This window comes from Notolepis coatsorum (assembly GCF_963971535.1).
Source record: "Notolepis coatsorum genome assembly, chromosome: 5".
Taxonomy (NCBI): Eukaryota; Metazoa; Chordata; class Actinopteri; order Aulopiformes; family Paralepididae; genus Notolepis; species Notolepis coatsorum.
In genome coordinates, this window is record NC_140169.1 from 69,872,023 (window position 1) to 69,898,700 (window position 26,678).

Below are 26,678 nucleotides of genomic sequence, written 5' to 3' on the forward strand. Positions count from 1 at the left end.
AATATGTCCTCAAGCTTTTTCATATATTTAAGTAATCCTGCATAGCCTGCAACTGTTCATGTCCGTCATGTCCATGTTCCTCATCAAGGTCACTGTCCCGTCTGGTTGGTCAAAGTCACTGTCCGTCTGGTTGGTCAAAGTCACTGCCCCATCTGGTTGGTCGAAGTCACTGCCCCGTCTGGTTCGTCAAAGTCACTGTCCCGTCTGGTTCATCAAAGTCACTGTCCGTCCCTCACTGCTTCCTCATTTCTTCTTCTCCTCTTCCTTCTTGCCATCCGGCTTGTTTCCTGTCTGGGAGGCCAGGGAGCCCATGGCGTTACGGATGGCCTCGTTGTTGGGGTCGACACCCGGCAGATTCTCTAGGACGCTCTGGAGGAATTCTGGGTCCTGCATCACATCATAGTCATCCTCCTCCTTGGCTGATGCTGTGGTATCCATGGGTGCTGCTGTGTCCATGTCATACTCTCCTCCTGCGAGAGACATCTGCATGGCGTAGGCTTGCTCCTCGTCAGTCATGCTGCTGAAGTCGGGGAGCACGGCCGCGCCCGTCTCAGGCTGAGACACAGACATCTTCAACAGGGCCTCGTCGGATTCGTCAGCGGTGGATGTGGGTACCCCTGCCTCCGCTACAAAGGCAGCGGCCGCTCTGCGGTCCTCCTCCTCCTGCCCCTGCCTCTGTTCCTCCATGGACACACGTAGGGCCAGGGCCAACTCGGGGTCGGCACCCTGGTCTACGCCGAACTCAAGGTCGCTGGCGCCCAGGCCCATCATGGAGCCTCCCTCACCAGCCAGGATGGGAGAGGGGAGCAGGGCGTCGGCGAGGCTGGACCCCGGGAGGACTGTGACCAGGTGGGAACCCGTACCCTCTTTCCCATTTAAAGTGTTGATGAAGGCAGTCAGCTTCTCTGTGTTCAGCTCCTCTTCGCCAAAGTTGACAATATCCACATTCACCTTCTCTTTCTTCAAGCGCTTTGCTAGTTTAACAAGGTCGTTCTCTGTGTCTTCCACTGGGCTTCCCACAAAAGCAATGATCCTCATCTTGTGGTTTTTTCCTTGTCTGTACTTGAGTGCCATGTGAGCCACCCTGATGCCCGTGCAGAAGCAGATGTTGCTGCGGGGCTGGATTGTGTGGAGTTTAGACATGATGCGGCCCGAGTCCGGGGTCAACGTGGTCAGGACCTGACAGTTATTTGCCATAGTCAGGAGCCCCACATCGTTCTCTGGGTTGCTGCGAGTTTTGGAGTGGCAGACCATGTTGACAGCATCTTGCTGAGCCTGTAGTCTCGTAGGGAGAAAGTCTCCATTTCTCATATACTCACTGTTGTCCACGCAGACCATAGTACTTTCAAGCCCCATTTTGAAAACTTTTTTGGTGGGTCCTTAGTTTGTGAAATCTTCTTCTTCTTCTTCTTGTGAATTTCCAGCAGTCTAGACACCTTTCAGCATATTGCTGCCTAACTATAATCTAGTTTACAATCTTCTTAGTTTGTGAAATCCTCTTTCCTGCGTATATATATATATCACAAATGTTCTAGAATGTTCTATTATGACATCATACAACATTCTAGAACATTTGTGATGTCACAGTATGATGTCATAATAGTACAGTCTAGAACATTTGTGATGTTACAGTATGATGTCATAATAGAACATTCTAGAACATTTGTGATGTCACAGGATGTCATAATAGAACATTCTAGAACATTTGTGATGTCACAGTATGTCATAATAGACATTCTAGAACATTTGTGATGTCACAGTATGATGTCATACTGTATAAAGCACTTTGAGCTGCAATCTGTATGAATGATGCTATATATAAATAACATTATTATTTTACATTTATTTAAATTTAAATTTAGAAATATATATTTTAAGACTTCTAAAGAATGTCATGTTTTTAGACATACTATATATATTATTCAAATGGGAGCTAAATATATGATACTTTATTATTATATTACATTATATTAGGGCTGACCCCTATTAGTCGAATAGGCGACTAATCGATCGAAAGGAGCCGTAGTCGCCTGCCAACCTCTTAGTCGAATGCCGAGTGGGAAAAGGGGACCAAGGGGAGGCACTATTTCTCTCTGCAGCCTCGGGTCAAAATTAACGTGGGTAGCAGTTGTCGATGGCAGTGATGTACTCCTGCAGGGAGGAGCCTGCCTCAGCCTCCATCTCCTGGATCTTCTTCAGCCCTCCGCTGGTACGAAGAGATGTCAGGCCTTACTGTCGTGGGGCAGAACCTTGTTGATTTGGCAGACCACGTGTCTGAGAGCAAACCTGCGTTATACCTTACAATGATGTCAGTAAAATCCACCAACCTTACTTGCCAGTCAAAATCTTATACTCGAAATGGTAATTTAGCACTACCGTCGTTTTCATCATGTTGTGTGGGTCAGGGTTCGAAATTAACATGGGCTTGGGGCAAAATGCACTCGAAATTGTTTTACCAAATGCCCTCGAAAATCAGTTAAGGGGGGCAAGAAAAGCCCCAGACAGTTTACTAATTATATATATAATTATATATATGCTCTACAGTGCAAGCATTTCACTCGTATTTGCCCTTAATAATATGTGTGAGAGATTCTCTGATTGGTCGAGGATTCAAGGAGGCGGGACATCCGGTTTAGGAGGGGAGGGACATCCAGTTACGAAAGGGGAGGGGTTATAAGGGCTGGGACATCCGGTTTCAGAATTATTTTCAATTATTTTATTTTTTTTAGTTTTTTTTTTTCAAAATAAAAGTTTTTTTAATTTTCGGATTAAACATTTCACAATATGTATTTGTGTATTCCACGGTCTTCAGAATAAAGTTTCAGAATACATTTCAAATGTGTGTGTGTATCTTAAGAATAAGTGTATATCTTCAGAATAAATGTGTGTATGTGTGTGTGTGTGTGTGTGTGTGTTCAGAAAATGGTTGCATGGAGGATTAGAATGTGTGTTTTCTTAATGCCAAATGCCAAATGCAAAATACAATGTGTGTTCAGAATAAAGTTTCAGAATAAGTGTGTGTGTAGGGGGCTTAAGAATAAGTGTGTGTGTTCAGAATGCATGTGTAGGGGAATATTTTTTAAGAAAAAAATACAATTGTCTATCTTCAGAATAAGTGTGTGTGTGTGTGTAGGGGATTTAAGAAAAAGTGTCTGTGTTCTACATGATTCCTCTGTGTGAGTGTAGGGGAATATTTTTAAGAAAAATACATTGTGTCTATAAGTGGAGAATGCTTTCTTCCAAGTGGCATGTGTTTGTTTAAGCAGAAAAGGCCCAAGTGGTATGCATCTCCCCTGCTGTGTGTGTCTTCCTCTCAGTAGGCTGAAATGACAAGCTGCAGCTTCTCTGAAGTGACACTCCTTCAGCGGTGTCATAGAGGAGGATGGCTAACCTGAAAATTCTGTCACACCCTCTCTTCATAAATATTCAGGTCCTGTCAAGCGGTGTCATATATTTATGACTAGTTCCCGTTTTTTGGTGAATGCATGTATTGTCAAAGTCTAATAGATTTACGACAGGGTGTTTATAGGAACACAAAAGCTTACGCTCCCCAAAGGTGTCTGTGCGTCTGTGTGTGTGTGTGTGTGATTCTAGGGCTTTCCCCCCTAGTGATCCAAGGTGCAAAAGCGTGTCGTTCTGAAACCTATAATGTTTTTTCAGAAGGCCCGACAGTATCGTTGATACGACATTCAGTTAGAGTGATAAACAGAGGTGTCCGGGGGGGGGATGCGCTCACAACACGCCTTAATTTCTTAGTGATAATAAGAGGAAGTATGTCCACAGCAGCACAGCTTACAGAGACCGTAGAAAGCGTGACTACGGTAGATCTCTCAGAGTGTGATCAAAACAGTATTATATCAGTAGACACCTTTAATAGGTTACTAATACGGGCAGGCATTGGAGGTATGTGCATAGGGAGTGTTATTGGTGTATGTATGTGCCTATGGAAGGTGTGCGATATTACGCGTGACATAAATGGGGGTGTTGTATAAAAAAAAAAAAAAAAAAAAAAGCTATATATATTTAGAGTGGCCCCTTACAGATAGGTCCTCGAGCATAATGGCAGACAATATATGTACACCGGTTATACACACAGCGGACAGACTTGCTCGTATTAAGGCATTGTTACGGGCACCGTGCAGATATGGACGTGATATTTATAATGAAGTGTGGCCGACATCCGATGGATTATTGAGTCTGGAATATGACGGAAGATTAGATAGAGTTGCGATATATAAACTGGCTCTAACGGACTTCCAAGGCATTGGAGGAAGACCAGAAATCTATTTAAGTGAGAGAGAATTCTTGCAACTAAAAAAAAAATCTTTTGAGGCTTTAGACGGTCTAGTCACTAGAAAACTCAAGGATGGCCAGCTAATCAAGCTGCTAGCAGGGTCTAGTGATATAGAAAGCTATTTTGTATATTACACAGCACGTATTTCTATACATAACACCCCAGGTGTTAGTGGGGTTGGGGATATGGCAATCTTCAAGAGGTATGCTTTCGGCCCCGAGAGCATCCTATTTACTGTTCCTGTAAACACGTAGTTAGAGTGTCTTCACACGTGTAGCTGTCACGAGCGAGATGCTAAAGGTGCGAGCAGATATGGACCATCTAAAGAGACGGCTCTACATTCCTCTAACCACAAGGGTCTCCTCAGGAGTGCAAATACCTGCTTGTCTATACAGAATCGCTGAGCCATCGGTATCTCTGGACGACAAGTCTTCAATTATCTGGAGCGGGGTAACGATGAATACCAGCGAAACACCTGATCTGTCATCACAAGAGACCATCACCGATGCAGCGGCTGGGTACACACCGCCGAATAGCCCATGGCGCTCTCACACCCCCGAATCTGGTTTCCCGCAAGAAATGCCTGTCACTGGGAGGAGAAGACTTACAATACTGCCCGTTGTGATTGACGAGAGACCAGGATTCCTAGACCATTTAATGATTGCCAGCATTAAACTAGTTCTGGCCGAAGTACTGAAGTGCTGTATCGATCAACATCTCATCGAACAATGTTATGGTTGTAGCATACAACATCCCAGTCACAAGCAGCACGAATGTCTGTTCGAACCATCGATGTATTACATGGTCAATGAAGCGGCCTTGTTGACCATGCTATGGAGTGGTGAGCTGACCCCGACAATCAGCGCGCTCCTTGGTCGCCTGTCTCTACCCATTCCGTCCCCTCTACGAATGCAGGGGATCTGCGAGGGGCTCCTCTTCAAGTTTCAGTCATTTAAGAATAGCGAATGTCTGAAAGATGCCCCGAGTGGGAGTTGAACCCCGGTCTCCCACACTGCAGGCAGCAACACAGACCGCTATACCAAGAGGTGAATTCACTTCTTTGTACCGTGTCTATGCGTCTTTTGAGGATGTGAGAGTGAGTTTAACCCATAGCACCACTACTCACAACGCCTGTCATATATAGCTGAGTGATCAAGATGGCTGCTGAGTGAGTAAGCTGGGTCTGAGCTCATGTCTGTTTGACTCTTTCTTTATTTAAATTGTAGCTTAATGACTTCCTAAACCACTACATCTATATATATAGACAAGACTTGTGGCTTTATATCACAAACATTTTGCAACTCTGCTTGGCTAAACGACTGATTGTTTGTAGTACAAACAATGGATGAAGACACAATGAGAACCTTATCTCAATCCATCGTCCAACAGATAAGAACTGATATGATTGCCTTCTTGGATGCTAAGCTGGAACCTATTATTTGTACTTTGAACGGCATTCAGAACTCTGTATCCACACTAGCAGACCATCTGCAGCTAATGGAGCACCGTGTTGGAGCCAATGAAGATAATGTGAATGATCTCACCACCCGTGTCATACAACTTGAAAAAGACAACTCTTACCTGCTGACAAAGATTGATGACATGGAGAACAGAAGCAGATCTTTGAACCTCCGCTTCATAAAAGTACCCGAGGCCGCTGAAGGTCGGGACCTGATCGGGTTCATGACTGGCCTGATTCCTCAACTCCTGGGGCAGGAGAACTTCCCCACTCCATTATCCATTGAAAGGGCTCATCGCAATCCGACCTCTCGACAGGACGACAGATCCAACCCGAGACCTATCCTGATAAAGCTACAACACTTTCAGGATAAAGTCAAGATCCTCCGACTTGCACGTGAAAAAAAATAGTTGTTCCTTAATAACTCGCGTGTCTTCATCTTCCCCGTCTACAGTGTTGAACTGACAAGAAAACGCCAGGCCTTCCTACCAGTGAAACGGCATCTCAGAGATCTTAATTTAAGATACTCACTTCGTTTTCCAAGCACCCTGAGTGTGTCCGTCAACGGCAAAGAGGAGCTGTTCCGCGACCACAAAACTGCCGAAGCTTTCTTCAAGATTACAGCGTAATTAACTTCCATTCTCGTCAAAGTCTCTCGAAGATGTCGCCTCATGTTCTTGGATGACAATGTTGATGACTCCAATCGATGCTGTAGGATAATAATAGTATTCAAATAGGAATAGAGTCAAATGACTTGCTCACTCAGAGGGTCCAGATAATAAGGTTTATTAACCAGATCAAATCAAATCAATACAACAATAGAGAGTATGGCTGGAGATCTTACCTAAACAGACCAGCTCCGTCAGTCAGGTAAAAAGATCTCCTTCCCCAGTTGGGGGAGCAGTTAAGTAACAGGTGAACAATGGGGGGAGTGGGGGAAGGGGAGGGGAGGAAGGGGGCGTCATACATATATTCCACAGTTGGGTCCTTTTCTCTTTTATAATGTGGCTGGGACAAGTATTCTCAGATGTATGACTGGAATAGGTAAGGTCAGCATAACATGAGATAATAAATGAGATAAAATAGTAAAATTATAAACTTGTTGTGACCTATTTCGGTCATAGGGTCAATAAATGAAAAGAAATATAAAATAGTAAACACATGAGATACACAATTTAAAGGAATGAATAAATGAGATAATTTGGTGAAATATAAAATAAACAATTAAAGGAATGAAAGTAAATATAAAATGAATTAAAGTAAATATAAAATGAATTAATAAATGAGATAGAATATGGTGAAATATAAAATAAACAAAGTAAATATAAAATGAATGTAATATAAAATACACAATTAAAGATAAAATGAGTTATTATTTGAATGTCAGTATTTATACAGTGTGGGTTAAGATCTATGTGTATTTTTAGGGTTGTGAATATCGCCCCTTTTACTTTTTACTTGATGGCAACACCTTTTACTTTAGTATATACACTGTCATCTGGCTATGACCATCAGGTCAATGGTAAAATATAAAAGCATTTAAAGGTTGGCAAACAGATATAAACGTGAATGAAAGAAATGAAAAGAAATATAAAATGAATTAAAATAGTAAACAATGAGATAAAATGGTAAAATATACATAATTTAAAGGTTGGATAAAGAAATGAAAAGAAATATAAAATGAATTAGAATAGTAAACAATGAGATAAAACGGTAAAAACATGAATGGAATAGGACTTAATGCAAATATGACCATCAGCTCAGTGAATGACACAATTTACAGGAATGTTAAAGAGAAATATAAAATGAATTAAAATAGTAAACAATGAGATAAAACGGTAAAATATACATCATTTAAAGGTTGGATAAAGAAATGAAAAGAAATATAAAATGAATTAGAATAGTAAACAATGAGATAAAACGGTAAAAACATGAATGGAATAGGACTTAATGCAAATATGACCATCAGCTCAGTGAATGACACAATTTACAGGAATGTTAAAGAGAAATATAAAATGAATTAAAATAGTTGGATTAGAGGTTCTGCATTGTGGATTCTAGTGCGTATCTGTGGAAGTATGGTGCAAGGGGGTTGGTGGGTTCGTTTTGCGTTTCTTCTCTCATGGTCGTGGCGATCATCATGGTTATCGGGGGGGGTTGGCTTGTGCAGAGTACTTTTGTGATGTATCCAACTCCGAATTTTATAGTATGCACACACACTACTAGGATAACAAATATTATTATTGCATACATAATGTACCGAACTACCACTGCTCCTATTGTACCAAGTTTCTCGGTCATCCAATCGGTCATGGTATACGTTGGCGGGATGTGTGCGGCTCTGGAGATGTTGTGCAGGTGTTCAATGATGCTTGGTATAGTCATGTTGTCGTTTGCAGGTATGTAGACACAGCATTCTTGACCGATTAGTTTACATGTTCCTCCAGTACTAGATAGCAGGAAGTCCAGTGCTGCTCTGTTCTGCAATGTCATCAATCTGATTGATGTCAGTTCGTTGCTGACGAGTGACAGTCCTTCAGCATCTGTGTTGGCTAAGTCTTCTATCAGTGTGGATAGGTCTGCGATTTGATCTAGGGCTGACATCACACCATAGGAGGGGATTAGTGCTCTGAAAAAGTCGCATGTCTTGCAGGCCCGGTCATGTGTGTGGAAGTGATTTGCGTGGCGTGTCTTTCTAGTCAGTGGGTGTTGTGGTAGGGTCGGTGTCACTCTCATGGCTGGCACTAAATATCCTAATGCACATGTGCCTTTCCATCCGGGTGGAAGGGACGGGTAAGCTTGTGCGCCACATATCCAGTAGGTCCCAGGCGGTGCTGGTGTTGTCGTTCGTTGGGTGGTGGGGGTTTCTTTGGTTGTGGGTTTCAGTGGTGTCTTTACAGGGTGGATGTTGTCCCAGGGTGGTGTTAATCTTTGTTGGCGGATGGGGTAGATATTGTCTCTGGTCCGGGGGGATATCGTTCTTAGTTTGCGGGTCGCCTGGGGCACTTCACAATGTTCCAACACCCCGACATTCTTTCCCCAACCCTTTTGAGATACACATTCTGTAAACTTCACTGGGGTAATAGAAACTGGTATTCCATTTGTATCATGACTTTGTCGAATCTTCATGTTTGATTTTGTGCAGCTTTCAGCTGTCCCTGTGGACTTGTTTAGAGAGGCTTTGTGGCATTCTGTTAGTGGGAGGCCCATTAACGGAAAACCATCTTCGGTAGAATGGGGTATTAAGCCGCATACATAGCAATTTGATTGGTTAGCAAAATGTGCGACTGCTTGGCTTAGCTTTAAATATAGGTTGTTGCGGTGACTGTTAACATATCTTTTGGTGCGTTCAACTGCTTTCCCCTTACCGCCCTTAAACCCATTGATCCATGATTGAGGTTCGTCCTGTGTCGCCCACACAATGCATCCCGCTATGCCACATGCGATGATTAAGCAGTTCCAGTTGGTGGTCATTTTTCCTATTGTTATTGGTCTCATGGTAGATTTGCCCTTTTGCAGTGGGATGCGTGGATCCAGGATGCTTTTCCGTCGCACTTTACTGCCGTGTCCGTTACTAGCAGCACCTGAAATGGACCAGACCATCTGGGGTTTAGTTTACTTTTTCTTTTGAACACCATTATATATACATAGTCACCTGGGTTCAATCCATGACATGGTGTTGTTGGTGGTTGTGGTTGTGCCTGCCTCACTAAGGGGTGGAGCCTCTTCATCTGGGCACACAAAGCTTTGTAATAGTTAATAGCAATTTCGTCTGCTAGCAATAACTGGACTTGTGATAACGGGGGAAGCATTGTGGTTGGTGTCGACATTGGACGTCCAAATAATATCTCGTGTGGTGACAATCCTGTTCCTCTGTTTGGCATTGATCTCATTTGCATTAATACTAAGGGGAGGGCGTCGGGCCATTTAAGGCCTGTCTCTGTACATGTCTTAGCTAGACGGTTCTTGATGGTTGAGTTTTGTCTTTCTACCGCACCTGCACTTTCAGGGTGGTAGGGTGTGTGCAGGTGTATTTTCATGCCTAATGCGGTAGATAAGTTGTTTATCAGTTGTGCCGTAAAGTGCGTACCTCTGTCTGAATTTATGGAGTGTGGACACCCGAATCTTGGAATTATTTCTCTGACTAATACCTTAGCTACTGCTTGAGCGTCGTTGCGTCTGCATGGGAAGACTTCGACCCATTTAGAGAACATATCTACTAAGACTAGCGCGTACTGGTATCCCATGCTTTTTTCTAATTGGATGAAATCCATTTGGATGTTAACAAATGGTCCCCACGGTGGTGGGTGGGCGCCACGTCTAGTCTTTATAGCTTTACCTATATTGTGTTGATTGCATACAACACATCTTGAGCAGTATTGGTGAGCTAAACTGGTGATACCTGGCGCGTGCCACTGTGAAGTGATACTGCCCACCATTTAGAATTTTGACACGTGGCTAAGTCCATGTGCTAATCTTACTAACAGGGGGAGGAGTTGTTTTGGAGCTACAACTCTACCGTCAGCATGTTTCCACATGCCGTCTGGCATTTTGGAACAACCTGCTGACGTCCATACTGGCCACTCAGATGTCGCCTCTGCCTGTAATGAAACGATATGATCAAAAGTGGGAGTATTATCATTGGCGATTGTGATAGCCATTTGTTTTACCAACAGGGAGGGGACGGTCGCTGCCCTTTTGGCACAGTGATCCGCTCTGGCGTTTCCCTTTGCAACCAGAGAAGGAGAAGAAGAATGTGCAACACATTTTACAACAGCCAATAGCTTAGGAAGTAAACACGCCTCTAGTAGGTTAGTGACTAATACAGCATGTTTGATGGGAATGCCTGATGTCTTAATGAACCCTCTGTGTTTCCATATTAATCCCACATTGTGCACTACATTGAACGCATAACTTGAGTCGGTGAAAATTGTAGCAGACTTACCCCTGGCCAACACGCACGCTCTCGTCAAAGCGAAGATCTCCGCTGCCTGTGCTGAACAATTATTAGGTAGTTTTGCACTTTCAATCATCACATGGTCATCAACAACAGCGTATCCAGCATTCAAATCACATCCATTAGTGTGTCTTGACGCGCTACCGTCAACATAATATACTAGATCACTGTTAACTAGTGGTGTTTGTTGTAAGTCGGCTCTGGGTGAGGTGACAGCTGAGATTGTATCAATACAGTTATGTGACATTTCGTTATCCTCATATAGGGGAACAAAATTTGCTGGGTTTATTGGCGGTGCACGTTTTATGGTCAAGTTTGGGTTTGCCAATAGGATCGCTGTGTATGTAGTGTGTCTGGATGCTGATAAGTGTTGTGTAGCTGCGTTTTGTAAAATAATACACACAGAATGTGGGACGTAGACTGTTACTGGATGTTCTAGAGTAATGTTGGCGCTTCTCGATACGCAGAACGCGGCTGCAGCAACTGACCGTAGACACGGAGCATACCCCAAGGCTACACTATCAAGTCTTTGTGAATAGTATGCTATTGGTCTCATCTTGTCGCAATTTATCTGGGCTAGGATCCCTGTCGCGTAGCCTTCTCTTTCTGCGGCAAAAAGTGAGAATTCCATACTGTAGTCTGGCATGCCAAGGCCGGGCGCTGTGGTTAAAGCTTCTTTCATTGCTTGGAACGCAAGTTGTAGTGTCGGAGTCCATGCGATCTGTTTGGGTTGGTCAGATAACGTTAGTGCACGAAGAGGCTGGTCTAATGCGGCATAGTTGAACACGTGTTGGCGACAAAAATTAGCTGCTCCCAAAAATGATAGCATTTCTGTCTTTGATTTTGGATTGGGGCAGTTTTGCAGAGCTTGTACTCGGGTGTGGGATATTACCCGTTTCGAACCGTCGAGTGTGTGTCCCAGGTATTTTACTCTGGTTTTGCAAAACTGTAGTTTTGGCAATGACGCTTTGTGTCCTTTGTTTGCAAGGGCAGTCAATAGTATGACAGAGTCTGTGTGGCATGCTGTTTCACTTGGGGATGACAACAATAGGTCATCTATGAACATTAACAGTGTACTTCCGCCGGGGAACTGTATATCTTTTAGGTCGTGGTGCAAAGCTTGACTATACAATGTTCCTGATTCTGTGTATCCTTGTGGTGCTCTCGTCCACGTCAGTTGTTTACCATTAAATTCGAAAGCGAAAAGATATTGTGAGTCGGCATGGATTGGGAAACTAAAATATGCACTGGATAAATCCACTACTGTGTAATGTGTTGTTGTTGTGGGGATTAATGCCATTACTGTAGATGAATCAGAAACCAATGGGGTGATGGGGATCACGCATTGATTTATGGCTCTCAAGTCTTGTATAAATCGCCAATCACGTTTGTTAGCCTTTATAATGGGACAAATTGGTGTGTTGCAAGGACTTTCGCAGTGTTTTAAAATGCCTTGTGATAGCAGTGATTCTATTACTGGTGTTATTCCATCGATGGCTTCCTGTTTCAGCGGATACTGCTCAAGTTTGGGAGGGGTACAATCTGGTTTCAGTGTGACTCTGTGGGGGACTGCAGATGTCATTAGCCCGACTTCAGTGGAGTGTGATGCCCACAGTTTATGGGGTACCTTAGACAATGAAGTTTCAGGAAGGAAAACAGCGTGTGGGGGCTCTGGTATGCATATCAATGGCCCTTCAATCATGAATGGGGGTGTGGCTATTATGTATCCATCTTTCAATCTAGTTAAATTCCACCCATTTTTCATCTTAACAGTGTGGGAGGTAGCTGTTCTTTTGTCTGTCTGTAGTCTCTTCATCATGGGGGACAAGTCCTGTTCTCCTTCCGCCGTGTCGAATGCGATTGCTATGTGTGGGGTATAATCAGAGTCATGAATTGCCACTCTTTGAACTTCTGATAAGATTACTGTGGCTGCAATGCCCTCATGGGAGATGTATATTTCTGAGAATGCTGGAAACAGTGTGGTCTTACCAATGGATGATTTTACCTTTTCTATATATACTTTTGGTACGTCTGTATCCCATTTGGACGCTGTTACGTGGTGTTCGGCCAGGAACTTCATCTGTAAACACCTCGCGTTCACTCCTGTGTCGGCTTCTGTTATTTCTTTCAATGCTGTGGAAACAAACTCATTGATAGGATCATTATTTAATTTCCATCTGTATTCTATCACATTTCCCACTCGTTGTGACATCATCTGTTGTATTTCAATTCTTTCTCCCTTCTCTGGTAGCTGTAAAAAGACTCCATCTTGTGAGCAGTAAATGTTAGCGTTCATTTTACAAAGCAAATCTCGTCCACAAAGGTTAACTGCTGCTTTAGATGTTAATAACAAAGAGTGTTCAGTTGAAAAAGAATCGCTAGTTGATTCTATTTTAACTGGTATAGACAAAGGGATTGTCTGTGGGACACCGCTTATCCCGACTGTTAATACAGACTGTCCAGACAAGGGTAATGCCATTGTGCTCTCATCAATTGATGATTGTGTGGCCCCGGTGTCTATCATGAAAGTAACTTCTTTGTTATTTATCATTAAGTTAATTTTGGGTTCCTCTTCGGGATTTGCTGTTAATATTTGCATAACATTCTCCAGACAGATCTTTTTTTCCTGTTGGCACCTCTATGCGACATTCGTCGCCTCGTCTCCTTTGAACGGATCCGCCATAGTGTAATCTGCATATGGTGGGGCGCTAGGATGGGGTTTGTGGGGCCTGTGTGAGTCTCTTTGCATATATTCCCCTTTGTTCCCATTGTTTCTATTCTCCTTTGGACAATAGAACGCCACATGACCCTTTTGTTGGCAAATATGACATGTTACATGGGGACACTCCTGTATTCGGTGTCCTGGTTGATTGCAGTGGTAACATGTTTGTACCCCGTTCCTCTGTGGAGGCCCGTTTCGCGTGTTCCCACCCCCACCCCTTTGGTTGTTTCCCTGGGGGTAATAATTTCTAGCTGGATAGCAGTGTATTGTTTCCTCTTTTACCACCTCTGGTCGAGATACAAAGACTCCGATGTCTTTGATGACACGTTTCTTGTCGTGATGCTGTCGTTCTATATTGATGGCTGCGTTCTTAACGTTTGTAATAGGAGAGCTCTCCCAATCTAACTGGACGGCTTTCAAATGTTTTCCAACGTGTAGTAGGAGGCCGTTAACGAAATAGGATACCTGGATTGCGAGTCCCTCGTCTGCCGTTAATCCGCTGTTCGCGGCCCAAGCCGCTTTGAATTTACTGTAAAACGCATCGACTGTTTCAGACTCGTTTTGAACGCAAGCTGTGATATTTGACATGCATGCATTTCGCCTTGCCAAACCTTGTACCGCGGCTGTTATCGCAGTAATACACTGTTCTCTAGTGTTGTTTTCACTCCAGGCATCACTGCTTGGAATAGCCATTTGCGTTGAGACGCTGTGATATTTATTTCCTAGACATCCCAACATTAGCTGTTTCATGTCCCTAGGGGTCGGGCTATAGCAATGGCATATTAAATCCAATTGTTCGATAAAACCCATTGGGTCTCTGTCGGGTTTGGGAAATTGTTCAACGAGTCCTTTTAATTCTGTCGGTGACCATGGTCGGTAAACTGTAGCGTTTACATTTTCGCCTAGTGGGACAATCCTCATAGGATATGTGCTGGTCGGTTTCTCGGATCTAGTGACCATTTGTGATGGTTCCGGAGGTGTTTTAACCTTTTCTATTTTATCCGCTGGTGGTGACGGTGGTTGCACTGTTGGTGAACTAGCAGGTCTATTGTTCCTTGATGGTCCTGCTTCTACATTTTCTCTTTCGTCTGGGTTCCTATCTAAAACCACATGTGCGTCTCTGTTAAACGTCACTCTTGTGGATATGTCATCGTCTGAATCGTCTTCTACCACGCTTGCGGTCAGGCTTGGATATAGGCCTTTAACATTTTTGATATTGGGCCTTGTGTTACTTTCTCTGTCTTTTCCGTTGTCAAGCGTTTTAGTTTGAGACTGCGTTATAATACTTTTTTCCGCCTCTTCTTTTAAACGTGTCATATTTCTCAAATCAATTTCACATTGCCACAAAACCAATGCATGTTCGATACGACTTTGTTTTCTCACGGTAAACGATCTGGCACGTTCACGGAAACTTTCGCGTACGCCTCTAAGTTTCCCGTTATGAAAACACCCTAGGACTGGCCAGTTGTTTTTTGTCCATTTTGACCACAATCCCAAATATTTTACAGCTATAGGTCCATATTTTGTTAGCATGAAGTCGCACGGAGAGTTGCCGGTAACGTCATTTTTGCTTAGTGAACGCCCCATGATACCAGCTATATGCCCCGCGTTGCCCTCGATGTAACGTCCCTGATATGATCAGACTGGTAAACAGTGAGGAGGAAAGAGAGAGAGAGAGAAATAGACAGACAGAGATAGACAGACAAAAAAACTAGAACATATGCCCTATTTTTTGTTATAACTAAATAATTGTATATAAGGTGGAGACCAGACACTCAATCTTATATATTTGGTATCTTAATTATAACTTATTTTATATACTTGGTATCTTAATTATAGCTTATTAACTGTAGCAATCTATATTGTTCTAGAGAACCAATTTAGGTATTCATTCAAGTCAAAGTTAATTTTTCAGGTCTGATTCTAAGATATATGTATTTCAGTTGTATACTGCTATACCTAATTTAGATGTTGAATCCTTATACATATTATTCCAATTACTTTATGTATCGTTATCACTATGTAATTTATAGCGCCGTTATCATTACCTATCGTGAAACCGGAAGTGGAACCAAAACTACAATTCCCAACCGGAAATCACTACCGGAAATCACTTTCCTGGCTTCCTTGTATAACGTATAACGTATAACGTTAACTCAATGCTTTGCGATATCAGCCGGTTCGTTCTTAACTCAATAAACACCTCAGCGGGTTATAATACTGTGCACACACAAACAAGACTCAAACAGACAAACAAACGAAAATACATAAAAGTTAACGTGTGTATATACCTGGTCTGTATTGGATCGCTGTTCGTTTAATCGCCCAGCACCCTGCTGCGATAAGGCATTTATACCCTTGATATACCTATACACCGTTATTAAAGCATAACGACCGAATCCTGAACTTCGAAATTTAATAGCGATATATTAGATTATATATACCTTTTAATCATAGTCTCGGTCCCTTCAACCAGCGATTAATGTCCCGTTAAATGTACATTTACGTACTGTCGAGGCACCGCTAGTTTCCTTCCCGCTCTCTGTATGATTAATTGATTAATTTAATCCAAATATATCGTTTTCAGGAATGGAAGAGTGAGCTTAGTTTAAGGTTGTATCTATGAATATATATCGTTACTCTGTTAAATCTAATTAGATTATAACAGCTTCTCGGTCCTAGTGTCCCGCCTCTTTGCCACAAGAATCATAGAATAGTTTCTAAGAGAGTCGCGTTTTCCAATGATATCACTCTAATAAGCTCACGTATCTTCCTTTGTTGACAACCTTTGTGCACTTCAACCTATAGCAAATCCTACCAGAACCTCCTGATATAGGACCGGAGTACACGCGTTTCCCCCGTAACGAATCCCAATACAGCCCAGATATTCAACACACTTTATTCTATTGTCCAGCTATAGTCTCGAATATTAAAACACACAGTAAATGCTCACCTTGTGCAGAGAGAAGTGGGGATCACACCAATGTGTTCCAGATACCGGCCGGCCTAAACTAATCCTTTTCTCTCTACACCTGAGAACAGATCAGTCTGCACAAAATTCGAAATTCGCGACGCCAAATTGTAGGATAATAATAGTATTCAAATAGGAATAGAGTCAAATGACTTGCTCACTCAGAGGGTCCAGATAATAAGGTTTATTAACCAGATCAAATCAAATCAATACAACAATAGAGAGTATGGCTGGAGATCTTACCTAAACAGACCAGCTCCGTCAGTCAGGTAAAAAGATCTCCTTCCCCAGTTGGGGGAGCAGTTAAGTAACAGGTGAACAATGGGGGGAGTGGGGGAAGGGGAGGGGAGGAAGGGGGCGTCATACATATATTCCACAATGCCAACAGGCTAGCTTTAGCCATTCACTCGCCACTAACGTTAAGACAATCTCTCGAAAATATCCTATGTTTGTTAACATTCCTCTTCATGATCGTTGTTAACTCCATCGACATGAAAATAGTGACTTTTTGAACTAACCGGTGGAATCGCCTTGTTTCTGTCAGTCTTTTTTTTTGGCTGATATTCTTTCGTTCTCTAAACTCGCGTCCAACAGGTTGGGTACGCTGACTTTTTTGTTTGCCGGAAAGTGTGGCGCCTCCGTCTACTTTCTACTGCCGTAAAGCGGTAGCATAGTGTTGTAAAGTGTCGCAAGGTGTAGTCTCGTTATCTTTACACTAAGAGGAATAATTTATTTCAGTTTTTCTTTTAGGTTGTTATCTTGTACTATGTAATGATCTCTTCTTTTCAGGTTGGACTGAGGGTATTATTATTATAAAAATAATATATATATATATGTATATATTGAATTATTAGTTGTATTTATATATATATATATATTTTTCCCTTTAATGAATCTTGTCACTGAAATGTACACTGTACCCTTTCCAACCTCATATGTGGTACTAACTTATCTTACCATTTGTAAAGTTACTACTGGGCTACATATACATAACATAAACAGACAAAGCTCAGTGAGGTGGAGGTTCTGGCCTACTCACCTAAATCCTTGGGCCTAAGGGGTAAAGGATCAATGTGCCAGTATTGTTTTCTGTTTTTTGTTTTTATGTTTTCTGTGTGTGCCAGTTATGTGTTCTGTCTGTTTGTCCTGTCTCTGTGTGCTCTTGTGTTTTATAATCTTTTATGGATCTGCTTTTCTCTATGTTTGGTCAATGATAGTATCCTTATTAAACGTATGAACAACTGGATAGTGTTAAAGGTTTGAAAATTATTCATTTGAATATCAGAAGCCTTCGTACCAAAATCACTCTACTTCGTGCATGGGTTGAACTATATAAACCAAATATTATAACCCTGTCTGAAACCTTGCTCTCCACTAGAATATCTAATAATGAAATTAAACTCACAAATTATGTCTTATATAGAGCTGACAGGGGAACAAAGGGAGGTGGTTTAGCCACATATGTGTCATCCACTCTGGCTTCTGAACTAATTACACCTGTTGTTGAGCCGTCTCACTTTGAGAGTATTTTTGTAAAGGTAACTCTGCATGAAAACAAGTATATTACTATAGGAAATATTTACAGACCTCCTTCTTCACCTGCTGAATCCTTTAATTCTATAGCCTCTACCATAAACTCTATAAGTAATAAAAATGAACTTATTATTCTGGGAGACTTTAATAAAAATTGGATTGATAAATCATCTAACAAACAAAAAAGCATATTTGGTCATTTGAATTTAAGCCAGCTAATTAATGAGCCCACTCGTGTCACACCCACATCTCAATCTCTAATTGACTGGATACTGGTCTCTCATCCAGATAGAATTTTAAAATCAGGTGTAATGTCTGATTGTTTCAGTGACCACTCACTTGTGTACTGTATTTGGACAATTAAACTTCCTAAATCACCACCCAAACTGATTAAAATCAGGCAATATAAAAAAATGAACATTGGCCAATTTATCAATGACGTGATTTCCATCAATTGGGATAGGTACCAACTAATACCAAATGTTCACTGTGCTTGGGACTTCTTTCTCTCTGAGTTTACTAAAACTATTGACAAGCATGCTCCTTATAAAAATATAAAAGTCAAAGGAAGGCATCTTCCCTGGATTACTTCGGAACTTATAGGTATTTTCAGGCAGAGAGACAAAGCTTGGGCAGCATCTCGTAAATCTAAGGATCCTGCTGACTGGGAAAAGTACAGGCAGTTGAGAAATGTGTCCAAAACCATGACCAGAAATGCAGAAGCCAATTATTATAGAGAGTCTCTTACTCGTGATTTTAAAAATCCCAAAAACTTTTGGAAGAAAATAAAAGACTTAACTGGTTCGGATAAAAATATATCCTCCAACCAAATAAGAGTCAACAATATTATTTTACACAATCCTAATTTAGTCGCTGATGCATTCAATCAACACTTTTCTTCTGTCTCTTCTCCCACAATGCATGATCCTTATATTGCTCTTAACAATATTCAGCCCTGTAACAGCTCCTTCTCTTTTAAGAAAATAACACCTGTTGAGGTCCATGCTGTAATTAATGATCTGAAGGTAGGTAGTGGTCCCGGGTTAGATGACATTGAGAATACATTTCTAATTATAGCATCACACATTATCATGTATCCACTCTGTGATCTCTTCAACATGTCATTATCCACTTGTGAAATACCGGCTATCTGGAAGTGGTCTTGTATCACTCCTTTGCATAAAGGGGGTGATTTTCTAGAACCTAATAATTACCGTCCAATCTCAATTATCTGCTCCACTATAAAAATATTTGAAAAGTTAATTTATAACCAATTATCATATTATCTAGATGAACACAATATATTATCACCCAATCAATCTGGCTTTAGATCAAATCATTCCACAACTACAGCACTATTGAAACTTACTAGTGATATTTTCTCTGCCTCTAATAATGGTAACTTGACTGGTGCTATTTTTATTGATTTAAGCAAGGCCTTTGATCTCGTTGACCACTACCTCCTTTTAGATAAATTATATTCTGTTGGTTTGTCAAGGAATTCTTTATTATGGTTTAATTCCTATCTGCATAATAGAAAGCAATGTGTAGCAATTCAAGGTAGAAAATCTGATTTATTAGTTCAACAAAGAGGTGTGCCGCAGGGCTCAACTCTTGGTCCACTTCTTTTTTCTATTTTTATAAACGACCTCCCTTCAATTATTTCTGAATGTTGTATTCAGCTCTATGCTGATGACACAGTAATTTACACCTCCAAATCCACTCTATCACACATTGAATTAGCTCTGCAATCTGATTTTAATTCCTTGCAACATTGGTTAGCTGCTAACAAATTACTACTCAACAAAAGCAAATCATATACAATGATCTTTGGTACTCCCCAGTGCATCAAATCTAAAGCCAAATCTTGTGTATGTGCTATTCATAGTTTAGATGGTACACCTTTACAAAGAGTCGAACACACAAAATACCTGGGTGTTTGGCTTGACTCTGAATTATCATTTAAGTGTCACATTGATCATATTGTAAGAAAAAATAATCTTAGTGTGGGTATTCTCTATCGCTCCAGAAACTGTTTAACTCTTTCTGTTAGAAAAAAGCTTGTAATTCAACTTATTTTGCCACTTATGGATTATGCAGATATTGTCTACCAGGTTGCATCCAAAACAAATCTCATTCCTCTCAATACATCTTACAATAAATTATGCAGATTTGCTCTTGGATGCCCTTTTACAACTCATCACTGTCTAATGTATGAAACACTGAATTTGCCCTCTCCCACTGTAAGAAGACAGCGCCACTGGTTGCAATTTATTTTCAAATGTATTCATCTTAATTATCCACAATATCTAAAACAATACTTGACTCCATATTATTCCAATTATTATTTAAGGCATTCTAGCCAACTCTATTTTTGCATACCTACACTTTCAACACTCTCAAAAGCAACAGCCAAGAAAGCCTTTTTGTTCAAAGCCCCTTCTGATTGGAATAAGTTACCTGCAAATACTCGTTCCATCTCATCTTTTTATTTATTAAAAAATGCGCTGTCTTCTTACTTCCATAGTACATGTACATGTTTTTAGTTTATCATTTTTTATCATTTTTAGTTTATCATTTTTAGTTATCATTTATATATTGAGGCCCCCCCTACCCCCCCCCCCCCCATCTGCCCCTGCTGTTGTGACTCATCTGGCGCCATACGTATGAAGTGCAGGCTGCCTCTGATGCGCGACGGTGGGGGCCCCCTTGACTGCTCCACAACCAAATTCCTTACCCGAATTTCCAATGCCCCCCCCCCCCCCCCCCATTCCGCCCCCCCTCCAGTTCACCAGGCGCGATCCACTGTGTTCACATGGTGGAATGCAGCCGACTATCGCATACAGTGTCTCAGGCCTCCTGTAATGATGACATGTGTCAACAAATGTACATGTCTGTTGAATTTATGCTGTGCCATTGTTACTGTAAAAATGTAATGATTGTGTTGTTGTTAATATCATTAATGAGACGTTGAGCTGTATGTGTGTGTCACGAATTTCCCCAAGGGGATTAATAAAGGAATATCTTATCTTATCTTATCTTATATTGCATACTATCATGACTTTCATTACTTATCTCGTACGAAGTAACGATCCATTCCTATCCTTGCTGGATTTTTGTTTTGTTTTGTTTTGTTTGTCCTGTTTATTTTGTGATCTTGTATGTTGGTTTACTTATTTTGTAATTTCATTTCTCAGTTGATTTTGTTGTTGTAGACTGTTTTGATGTCCAATGTTTTTTGTGTGTGTTTTTTTCTTTTTCTGAAAAGTACATACGCTGTATTGTGTTAGGATCCCCTCGAAAACGAGATGCTACATCTCAAGGGGTTATTCCGAATAAAGAATTTCAATATATATTAAGGATATACACCTTGATTACCCAGAGATCGATACTGATGCAGTCTACGACTCTGTACTTGTGTTCATGTCCACTGTACCAAAACTGGCGAAAGTGTATAGAGTATGAAATGTTTATTTCTGAAAAATAAAATGGTGTGTTTTAAAAAAAGAAATGTCTCCTGTTTAGTTATTCACTCCTGTATTATATTCCTAGGGGAGAGGTGCTATGAAAATATGGACGGTATATTAGCTAAAATATATTATGACCCAGCAAATCCCGGTTCGTATGGGGGTGTAGAACGTCTTAGAAAGGCCGCAGAGCTTTCTATAGGAGGTAAAGTAGGAATAAATGTTATCAAAACATGGTTATCAAAGCAGGATAGTTACACTCTACATAAGCCTGCTAGAATACATTTTAACAGAAATAGAGTATTCGTTCCAAGACCTCTATATCAATTTCAAATTGATTTATGCGATATGCAAAGCTTGGCGCAGTATAACGATGGTTTTAAATATCTGATGACTGTAATTGATGTATTCTCAAAGATGGTTTATGTCAGGCCTTTAAAAAATAAAACGGGTTTAGCTGTTACAAAGGCATTCGCTAGAGTTCTAGAGGAAAGTGATGCGCCGGCAAAAATTCAAACAGATGAAAGTAAAGAACTCTTTAATAAGCATTTTAAAGAATTGTTACACCGACATAACATCCACCACTTCGCCACCGGAAGTGAAATGAAGGCGAGCGTTATCGAACGATTGAACCGTACATTGAAGGACAGGATGTGGAGATTTTTTACAGCTAAAAATACTTTTCGTTATATTGACATGTTACAGGATATGGTTCAGAGTTATAATAATACGTATCACTCCAGTATTAAAATGAAACCCAAAGAGGTTTCTAAATATAAAATACTACAGGTATTTCAGAACCTGTACGGATCATCAGCTCTAGCTCATAAAAAAAACCTAGATTTAAGTTTGATATAGGTACGGTTGTACGCCTATCTAGATACAAGGGTGCCTTCGACAAGCGCTATGAACAAACGTATACGAACGAGACCTTTATTATAGAGAAACGTCTACCCCGCGTCCCAGTGGTGTATGTCCTGAAAGACCAAGATGGTGATACGATAAACGGGACTTTCTATGAATTAGAGCTACAAAAGATTGTAGAGGGAAAGAACAAAACCTACATGATAGAGGAATGTATGGGAGATAAGAAGGTAAATGGTAAGATATACACGTTGGTGAAATGGAGGGGGTGGCCGGCGAAATTTAATTCTTACATCTTAAAGAGTACTATCACAACTGTGTGAATAAGGTCGTTATATAATCCTAGACTTTTAAGGAGGAATTCATAATTCATCATATTATCACAATGGAAGGGTTTTACGTCACGCTCCCTTCCAACGCATGCATGACTGTTTTCCCCAAGAATAAGTGTTCCAGTTTCAATATTAATTTGGCTAAAGCCCTACATTTAAAAGGAGAATGGTTGGTAGGTTTGGCTGAAATAACATACCCACATACATGGTACAATATACCTGCCGAATCATCCTATTTTGAGTATAGACAGCTAAAACATCCTAACATAGTGGTTGAACGAGTGAAAATAGGTTCCGGGGGGCACTATAGAAATACTAAACAATTAATAAAACTAATCACCGGTAGTCTACGCTTAACGGGTGATAAAAAGGCAGGGCTCCTTTATAACGAAATTAGCAATACATGTGAGTTTACGGGGTTTGGTCTTTATGAGGTGAGGTTCCCTCCTGGCTTATGCCATGTTTTAGGATTGAAATGCTACCAATGGTATGATTTAGCTAATACCGTGGCCCCTCATCCAGCGGATCTAGGTTCAGGGATATATAATCTGTTCATATATTCAAACCTGTCAGACCATCAGCTCGTAGGCGACGCGTTCGTTCCTCTATTATCCGCGGTACAGATCCGGGGATCATACAAGTTCAAGTTTCTTTAATAGTTGTCATACAGAAGTACAGAATACTTTTGTACAAAATGCTTCTTACTGTTGCGCTCCAGAGACTGTGCATGACAAGATAAGTATGAAATAAAAACATAGTAAAAATTAGAAGTAAAAAAAGAGGTCACAGTGTTCAGTTTAGACATATGTACAATGTTCGTAGACGTAGTTACCATACAATATACAATACTGTGCAGTGTACTAATATACAATACTATATAGTGCAAGGCATAAATGGACGAGGTGCAGTTTAGGTACAATTCACAGTAGGTGTACGAGTTGTAGTGCAAATCCTTTATCAATAAATATAAAGTGTAAGTGTGTTTGTGTGATCTAAAGTGTGGAGAGTGGGTGCTGCAGTGTGTTGTTTGTTTGAGTGAGTGTGTGCTTGTGGGTGTGTGTGCTGTGTGCATTTGATGGTTGTTGCATAGTGATTATTGTTCGTTTAGCGATTATTGTTCGTTTAGCAGCCTGATGGCCTGGGGATAGAAGCTCCTTCTGAGTCTTTCTGTGCTCGCCATAAGACTCCGGTATCGCTTGCCTGACGGCAGCAGTTCAAAGAGGCAGTTGTTCGGGTGGCTCGAGTCCTTAATAATTCTCTTAGCCTTCCCCTTGCACCGCTTGTTGTAAATGTTCTGGAGGGTGGGAAGCCCCCCTCTAATTGTGCGTTCGGCTGAACGTGTCACTCTTTGTAGTCTGCTACGGTCTTGTGCAGTGCTATTCCCAAACCAGGAGGTGATGTTGCCGGTCAGGATGCTCTCTATTGTACATGAGTAGAAGTTCCTAAGGATCTTCTGACTGACTTGGAACTTCCTTAGGCGCCTGAGGAAGTAGAGGCGTTGTCGTGCCTTCTTCACAACACTGTCAATGTGTGTGGTCCATGTCAAGTCCTCGGATATGTGGGCTCCGAGGTACTTGAAACTGTTCACTCTCTCAACTGGTGCCCCGTCGATGCTGAGGGGGCTGTAGTCCTTGACCCCCGACCTCCTGAAGTCCACAATCATCTCTTTTGTTTTGCTGACGTTCAGGGAGAGGCAGTTCTCCTGACACCACTGTGACAGGTTCTCTACCTCTTCCAGGTAGGCCCTTTCGTCGTTGGCAGAGATCAGGCCCACCACTACTGTGTCATCAGCAAATTTGATGATGGTGTTGTTGTTCCGCTGTGCTACGCAGTCATGTGTGTACAGGGAGTAGAGGAGGGGGCTCAGAACACAGCCCTGGGGGGCCCCTATGTTGAGCGTGATGGATGAGGAGGTGCAGTTGCCGGCTCTTACCACCTGGGGTCTGCCCGTCAGGAAGTCCAGGACCCACTGGCACAGGTCATAGTTCAAGCCCAGGTCCCTGAGCTTGGCTATGGAGACGTGGTTAACATACGTTATGATAAAGTGCATTATTCGAGGGTGTCAAAAACCGATATAAATACTATTCAAATAGAAATCAAGACAGACAGAGACCAGTTACTTAATTTTACGTATGGGAAAGTGATCGTAAAATTACATTTTAAACCCTTGAACGTAAGCGTGTAAAAAAAAAAAGTAAAGATATTATGGAGGCCCACGGGCATGGGTGCTTTCAGAGTTTGAGAAATAAGAAAAAGTTCAAGTTCAAGTTTCTTTATTAGTTGTCATACAGAAGTACAGAATACTTTTATACAAAAATGCTTCTTTCTGTTATGCTCCAGAGACTGTGCTAGACAAAAATAGATAAGTATAAAATAAAATAAGTATAGCAAGTATTGTGGTCATGCAGGCATGTTGGTCAAACAATACGTCCTCAAGCTTTTTCATATATTTAAGTAATCCTGCATAGCCTGCAACTGTTCATGTCCGTCATGTCCATGTTCCTCATCAAGGTCACTGTCCCGTCTGGTTGGTCAAAGTCACTGTCCGTCTGGTTGGTCAAAGTCACTGCCCCATCTGGTTGTTCAAAGTCACTGCCCCGTCTGGTTCGTCAAAGTCACTGTCCCGTGTCCCGTCTGGTTCATCAAAGTCACTGTCCGTCCCTCGCTGCTTCCTAATTTTTTCTTCTCCTCTTCCTTCTTGCCATCCGGCTTGTTTCCTGTCTGGGAGGCCAGGGAGCCCATGGCGTTACGGATGGCCTCGTTGTTGGGGTCGACACCCGGCAGATTCTCTAGGACGCTCTGGAGGAATTCTGGGTCCTGCATCACATCATAGTCATCCTCCTCCTTGGCTGATGCTGTGGTATCCAAGGGTGCTGCTGTGTCCATGTCATACTCTCCTCCTGCGAGAGACATCTGCATGGCGTAGGCTATCTGCTCCTCATCAGTCATGCTGCTGAAGTCGGGGAGCACGGCCGCGCCCGTCTCAGGCTGAGACACAGACATCTTCAACAGGGCCTCGTCAGATTTGTCGGCAGTGGATGTGGGTACCCCTGCCTCCGCTACAGAGGCAGCGGCCGTTCTGCGGTCCTCCTCCTCCTGCCCCTGCCTCTGTTCCTCCATGGACACACGTAGAGCCAGGGCCAACTCGGGGTCGGCACCCTGGTCTACGCCGAACTCAAAGTCGCTGGCGCCCAGGCCCATCATGGAGCCTCCCTCGCCAGCCAGGATGGGAGAGGGGAAAAGGGCGTCGGCGAGGCTGGGCGTCGGGGGGACCGTGGCCAGGTGGGAACCCGTACCCTCTTTCCCATTTAAAGTGTTGATGAAGGCAGTCAGCTTCTCTGTGTTCAGCTCCACTTCGCCAAAGTTGACAATATCCACATTCACCTTCTCTTTCTTCAAGCGCTTTGCTAGTTTAACAAGGTTGTTCTCTGTGTCTTCCACTGGGCTTCCCACAAAAGCAATGATCCTCATCTTGTGGTTTTTTCCTTGTCTGTACTTGAGTGCCATGTGAGCCACCCTGATGCCCGTGCAGAAGCAGATGTTGCCGTGGGGCTGGATTGCGTGGAGTTTAGACATGATGCTGCCCGAGTCCGGGGTCAACGTGGTCAGGACCTGACAGTTATTTGCCATAGTCATGAGCCCCACGTCGTTCTCTGGGTTGCTGCGAGTTTTGGAGCGGCAGACCATGTTGACAGCATCTTGCTGAGCCTGTAGTCTCATAGGGAGAAAGTCTCCATTTCTCATATACTCACTGTTGTCCACGCAGACCATAGTACTTTCAAGCCCCATTTTGAAAACGTCCATCCTTTGAGAAGCTAGTGAAGGGCTACATCTGTTCCTCCCTCCCCATCAACCTGGACCCTCTGCAATTTGCATATCGCCCCAACAGGTCCACGGAGGACGCCATAGCCCATGTGCTGCACACAGCAGCATCACACCTGGACAAGAGGCAGGGGAACTATGTGAGAATGCCGTCATCGACTACAGCTCAGCATTCAATACCATAGTCCCCTCCAAACTCATAGCCAAGCTCAGGGACCTGGGCTTGAACTATGACCTCTGCCAGTGGGTCTTGGACT

General features: G+C 42.2%; 2 protein-coding genes across 2 annotated transcripts; both read right to left on the minus strand.

Moving 5' to 3' along the window:
- Positions 1–243: 243 nt before the first annotated feature.
- Positions 244–1,356, minus strand: LOC311228551 (26S proteasome non-ATPase regulatory subunit 4-like; the record flags this gene model as incomplete). Its single annotated transcript, XM_084314449.1, has 1 exon — positions 244–1,356. The coding sequence occupies one exon, from the start codon at positions 1,354–1,356 to the stop codon at positions 244–246; it is 1,113 nt and encodes a 370-aa protein (XP_084170575.1).
- A 23,832-nt stretch (positions 1,357–25,188) lies between these two features.
- Positions 25,189–26,388, minus strand: LOC311228230 (26S proteasome non-ATPase regulatory subunit 4-like; the record flags this gene model as incomplete). Its single annotated transcript, XM_084314139.1, has 1 exon — positions 25,189–26,388. One exon carries the CDS (start codon positions 26,386–26,388, stop codon positions 25,189–25,191), a length of 1,200 nt encoding a protein of 399 aa, XP_084170265.1.
- Positions 26,389–26,678: the final 290 nt, after the last annotated feature.